At 54.1% G+C, this 6,000-nt stretch overlaps 1 protein-coding gene across 6 annotated transcripts in view; it reads right to left on the bottom strand.

Annotated features, from left to right (window-relative positions):
- Nucleotides 1–1,754, bottom strand: part of SH3BP5L (SH3 binding domain protein 5 like) — a 56,415-nt gene extending 54,661 nt beyond the window's left edge. The window contains exon 1 of one of the 6 annotated variants that reach the window (XM_069237398.1): nucleotides 1,628–1,754. Coding sequence is in view for 1 of the 6 variants with exons in the window: in XM_069237397.1 (XP_069093498.1) it covers nucleotides 1,485–1,529 (45 nt within the window). In the remaining 5 variants the exon portion in view is untranslated. Of the gene's footprint in view, nucleotides 1–1,267 lie in introns of all 6 variants that reach the window. The other 5 variants (XM_069237400.1, XM_069237402.1, XM_069237401.1 and 2 more) reach the window with 5 other exon arrangements.
- Nucleotides 1,755–6,000: the final 4,246 nt, after the last annotated feature.

Genomic DNA, 6,000 nt, shown 5'->3' on the forward strand with positions numbered 1-6,000 from the left:
ACATAATTTGCCTTCTCTTGCTGCAAAATTAGTAAACCAAACCATCTAAGTTGGTACTTACTTGCCATTTAATTCTAGTGGCCCAGGTCTTAGTTCACTAATACCATTATTACAATGGCAGGGCCAGCAATTTTTCCCAGTTTATGTTTAAAAACTGTCACTTTTACGAAATACATGTCAATGCAGTGATATAACCCTATGTACCAAGGTAAAACTCTTCTGTGTGTTAAAGAAATGTTTTTTTTTTTTTTTAATTTGATGATGCCTGACTCCCTTTCCTCCATCCTACGTAATGGAACAATATTATATATTTTGTTGTAAGCCCTGACAGTCACCTTGCTTTTCATCCAGGCAGGGGCAGGGCTCACTTCACATCTAAGGGCCCATCTAATCGCTGTTTTCATGCAAATACAGCAATTAGATTTATGATGCCCTTTGAGCACATAGCTGTGATGCCCAAAGGAGGGGATCTCTCCCCTGCGCTTCACAGCGCTGAACCATGCTCCGTGAGCCTCGCAACACATGCGATTTTTAAAAATGCGAGGCTCTCTATTTACAAGGGCATGTGCGGGGTCCTGGGCAGCTGCCCACATTGCCCATGCCTAGCAATGTTCCACACCTTAACAGTATCTGCGATGCTTCTTACAAACCGGAGGAAAATCAAAGGCAGACAATTGTACTCGACACTATCACATAATAAGAGACTCCACACCATGACACAAGAGACATCTATTAATCCTGCCTAGTCTTCATCGTTATCCATGCACTTACATCAAGAGTGTCAATGACCTCAAGCGGCGTATAGAGCTACTACCTCAACACCTTTCAACTCTATTACTTGACCTTAAATGTTACCTAAGTTGCTCTAGTCTGTGGGCTTCCAGCATCCCTCCAGACTGCACCCTACTGTACCCACCAGTCTTAGTCCCCCGCCGGTAAACCGGCGTAGGCTATAGCGCAATGACTTCTCTATGTTCAGCCCCTGGTCCCTACCCAGGTCTGGAGACCATAAGAACCCCCCCCACTCTTCGCACCCCTCCCAAACAATGCAGAGGGGGCGTCTGATTCCAAAACTGATATATATGTATTTGCCAGCTGGTCTGCAAATTATATTTCTAGAAAAGAGAAAGTAATACACGTATGATGGGAGTCGCCCTCCTCCATAGAAACACCTAATATGCTGACTGACCCTTTGCCGGTACATAAACCCATAGTGGCGCAAACCAATAACCCACGGCCTGTACCCCACAGCCCTCGGCATAATCACCTCTCGCTCACCCCATATGGGTCACATTCCAAGCATGCACCCGCGTGCCACACCATCCTCGCGAATGCAGAGCCGCCGCCCTGCCATGCATCAACAGCGCAGCTCCACCTGTTCCCTCTCCGCTGTCCGACACCCACCCTTCACGGGCCGGAGTCAGTGCATCCTCTGCCACCCCTGGGCCATCCTGTACAGCATGGAGTGCCCTACGCCCTCTCACCGTGTGTGTACTACAGCCCCAGATCACCTTCCCATGGGAACGCATACGTCAAAGTGACGTCATAAAGAAGAAATGCAACCTTGCGTGCCCTCAGTGACGTAACAGGTAAATACTTGTGTACTAACGGGGACCGCCCAAATTACCTGCTAATCCTTGACCTTTAATTTTCCCTGCACCGCGGGGGCAGGAAGAGAAAAAAATATCCGAACCACCACCCCCCCTGCACCTGCCTGTCAAACGGCCAGCGTGGGGTGGGGGCTGCGCGGTGGCGTCACGCGTAGAGAAGGCATCAAGCAAACGGAGTGCTGGAAGAATTCATACAAAGACTAGAGTGCTAACGAATAATGATGCCTGGGACCATGCCGTTGGACACAACAGAACTAGGAGCTAAGTAGTCGCCATTTCGAGAGGAGAGATTTGAGCGGTCCCTTCAAACATGGAAGCCAAGACCATTCGAAGATGGCCGCCACGAGGCATAGAAGTACGATCAAATGCCATTTCAACACAGGGCGCTCAATATAAATCGACCGTTGCAAGATGTCTACCGTGAATTTGGACGCTGCATTTCCGGACTGCGATTGACTACAAAATGAATAAAAGCTCCAGACACTGCCTTGTAATCGGACAAAAGTCGCCTCCTGCGGAGTACTGATAGGTCGATAGCAATGAGGGCGACTGTGACGTATACAGCTGTCACGTAGTGGGACGGGGCCTTGGAGAGAAAAGCAGTTTGTAAATTAATACTGGGCTTGGTAAGGGGACCCAACACAGCGCTGAACATATGAACCAACTTCAACTGTGACAGAGTCACAGATCAATAAGCAAACAAAACAGCTATTTAACAAATCCAAAACGGATATGCAGTAATAAGGCTACCGCCTCTTATCCAAAACCCACCGAAGGAATCTGACAGCCAGAGAAGATAAACTGGAGTGTCCTCAGGTTTTCTTGGGGGGGGGGGTTAGACCCAGAGTTAGACCCAGGTCCCTGTGACTTACCATGCTCTTTGCTTAGAGCAGATAGCGAATGTTGGGCACCTTGCCTATAAACCCCCTTTTATCAAGCGTTGCTTCATAAAGGGAATAAATGGCTTTGACCCTGCTGGCGCGCCCGGTCCTTAATAAGTAAACTTAGAGGGTAGTAGTGGTGTAGAATACCGCACCTCCTGGAGGTAATCACAGTGGTAGGAGCATGAGAGTACCCAAGTTTATAGATGGTGCAAGTGGTCAGGTGCCTTACTACCCGTAAGCACAAAAAATGTGTATCAATCAATCAATCAATCACAGTATTTATAGAGCGCACTACGTACCCGTTAGGGGTTCAAGGCGATGAGAGGGGGGGGGTGCTGCTACTGGTCGAAGAGCCAGGTCTTGAGGAGCCCCCTGAAAGTGAGAAGGTCCTGAGTATGCCGCAGGGAGGTCGGGAGGGTGTTCCAGGTCTTGGCGGCAAGGTAGGAGAAGGATCTGCCGCCAGAGGTCTTGCGTTGGATGCGGGGAACGAAGGCGAGGGCGAGGTTGGTGGAGCGGAGTTGGCGGGAGGAGGCGTAAAAGTTGAGTCTGTTGTTCAGGTAAGCTGGTCCGGCGTTGTGGAGTGCCTTGTGAGCGTGGGTGAGGAGCTTGAAGGTGATCCTCTTGTCCACGGGGAGCCAGTGGAGGTCTCTCAGGTGATGGGAGACGTGGCAGCGGCAGGGTACGTCGAGGACCAGTCGGGCGGAGGCGTTTCGGATGCGTTGGAGGCGTCGGATGTCATTTGCTGGGATGCCTGTGTAGAGTGCATTGCCGTAGTCTAGTCTACTGCTGACGAGGGCCTGGGTCACCGTTCTTCTGGTTTCCGTCGGGATCCATTTGTAGATTCTACGGAGCATGCGGAGGGTGTTGTAGCAGGAGGAGGAAACTGCGTTGACCTGCTTGGACATGGTGAGGGCGGAGTCGAGGACGAAACCCAGGTTGCGTGCGTGGTTGGCTGGCGTTGGTGGGGGTCCCAGCGCGGTGGGCCACCAGGAGTCGTCCCAGGCCGAGGGGGTGCGTCCGAGGATGAGGACCTCCGTCTTGTCGGAGTTCAACTTCAGGTGGCGATTTCTCATCCACTCGGCGATGGACTTCATTCCCTCATGGAGGTTGGCTTTGGCGGTGTGTGGGTCTTTGGTGAGGGAGAGGATGAGCTGGGTGTTGTCGGCGTAAGAGAGAATGTTGAGGTTGTGCTGACGGGCCAGTTGTGCGAGGGGGGCCATGTAGACGTTGAACAGCATCAGGCTTAGCGAGGAGCCTTGGGGTACGCCGCAGATTATGTTGGTGGGTTCGGAGCAGAAGGGTGGGAGTCGGACTCTCTGGGTTCTGCCGGAGAGGAAAGAGGAGATCCAGTTGAGGGCTTTTTCTTGTATTCCGGCTTCGTGGAGGCGTGTTAGTAGGGTGCGGTGGCAGACCGTGTCGAAAGCTGCGGAGAGGTCCAGGAGGATGATGGCTGATGTTTCGCCATTGTCCATTTGCTGTCTGATGTCATCTGTGGTGGCAGGGAGAGCAGTCTCGGTGCTGTGGTTACGTCTGAAGCCAGACTGGGAGGGGTCCAGGATGGAGTTGTCCTCGAGGTGGTGGGTAAGCTGAGCGTTGACGATCTTCTCGGTGACCTTCGCCGGGAAGGGGAGGAGGGAGATCGGATGGAAGTTTTTGAGGTCGTTGGGGTCAGCCTTGGGTTTCTTGAGGAGGGCGTGGATTTCGGCGTGCTTCCAGCTTTCCGGGAAAGTTGCGGTTTCGAAGGATAAGTTGATGACCTTTCGAAGTTGGGGGGCGATGGTTGAGTCGGCTTTGTTGTAAACGTGGTGGGGGCATGGGTCTGAAGGGGATCCTGAGTGGATGGAGTTCATGATCTTGCAAGTTTCAGCATCGTCTACGTGGGTCCAGGCGGTCAGGCTGTTGGTGCAGGTGGAGTTGTCGGGGGTGGGGCCTGACGGAGGCGTGGTGTTGAGGCTGTCGTGGATGTCGGCGATCTTCTGATAGAAGAAGGTGGACAGGGCGTCGCAGAGTTCTTGGGATGGTGGGATGTAGTTGACGTTGGCGCTGGGGTTGGAGAGCTCTTTCACGATGCAGAAGAGTTCTTTGCTGTCGTGTGCGTTGTTGTTCAGGCGTTCTGTGAAGTGGGATCGTTTGGCGAGCCTGATTAACTGGTGGTGCTTGCGGGTGGCCTCCTTGTGGGCTGCAAGGCTGTCGGGTGTGTGTTCGAGGAGCCATTTCTTCTTTAGTTTCTGGCAGGCGCGTTTGGAGGTGAGGAGTTCGTCAGTGAACCAGGCAGCTTTTTTCTTTCCTTGGTTGTTGGTGGACCTCTTGAGTGGTGTGAGGGTGTTGGCGCAGTCGTTGATCCACTGTCGTAGGTTGAGTGCGGCGGTGCCTGGGTGGGTGGAGTCGGAGGGCGGGTTCTGGGCGAGGGTGTTGGTCAGCTGGCCTTCGGTGACTTTGCTCCAGCGGCGGTGTGGTGGTAGTTGGGTGCGGAGGTGTTTGATGTGCTTCTTGAATGTGAAGTGGATGCAGTGGTGGTCGGTCCAGTGGAGTTCAGTGGTGTGGTTAAAGGTGCCGTGGTTGCTTGCGGAGAAGATCGGATCAAGTGTGTGGCCGGCGATGTGGGTGGGTGTGTTGATCAGTTGTCTGAGGCCGAGGTTGGAGAGGTTGTCGATTAGAGATGTGGTGTTGGCGTCGTTGTTGTTCTCCAGGTGGAAATTGAGGTCTCCAAGGAGGATGTAGTCCGTGGAGGTGAGCGCGTGGGTGCTCGTGAGGTCGGCGATGGAGTCGCAGAAGGGTGCTCGTGGTCCTGGGGGTCGGTAGATGAGCGTTCCTCTGAGAGTGGTGTTGGGGTCAGTGTGGATCCGGAAGTGAAGGTGTTCGGCGGTCTTCAGGGTGTCGTCCGTGTGGGTGTGGATTTTGATGGTGGATTTGTGGGCGATGGCTATTCCTCCTCCGATTCCGTTGGGGCGATCCCTCCTGGTGATCTTGTAGCTGTCCGGGATGGCTATGGCGATGTTAGGTGCTGAGGAGCCGTTCCACCAGGTTTCGGTCAGGAAGGCTACGTCTGGGGCGGTGGTGTTGAGCAGGTCCCAGAGCTCGATGGCGTGCTTGCGTGCGGAGCGTGTGTTGAGGAGTATGCAGTGGAGGTGGTTTGTTGCGGTTGTTGCAGGTTTCCTTGTTCTGTCGCAGGTGAAGTTGCAGGCGTGGCAGAAGAAAGGTCCTTTGGTGTTCTTTGGGGATGACTGGAAACATGTTGTGGAGCGGCCGGGGTTAAGGGCGATGAGCTGGTTGGCCGAGTAGCGGCGTCTGGTGGTGCAAGGGTCGTGTGGACCAGGGGGGGTGGCGCTGGGCGCGGTCCAGGCGCGGATGGGCGCAGACGGGCTTGCCTCTGGCGCGGACGCGCAGCGCCAGCCATTAAGAAGGGAGGGGGGAGGGAGGAGCAGCTGGGAGGCAGGAGGGAGCGGCGAATGGGGGCGCGAGGGGGCGGGGCCGCAGGGAGGCAGGGGAAAGCGGCAAGGGGGAGC

Source organism: Pleurodeles waltl, chromosome 6 (assembly GCF_031143425.1).
Source record: "Pleurodeles waltl isolate 20211129_DDA chromosome 6, aPleWal1.hap1.20221129, whole genome shotgun sequence".
Taxonomy (NCBI): domain Eukaryota; kingdom Metazoa; phylum Chordata; class Amphibia; order Caudata; family Salamandridae; genus Pleurodeles; species Pleurodeles waltl.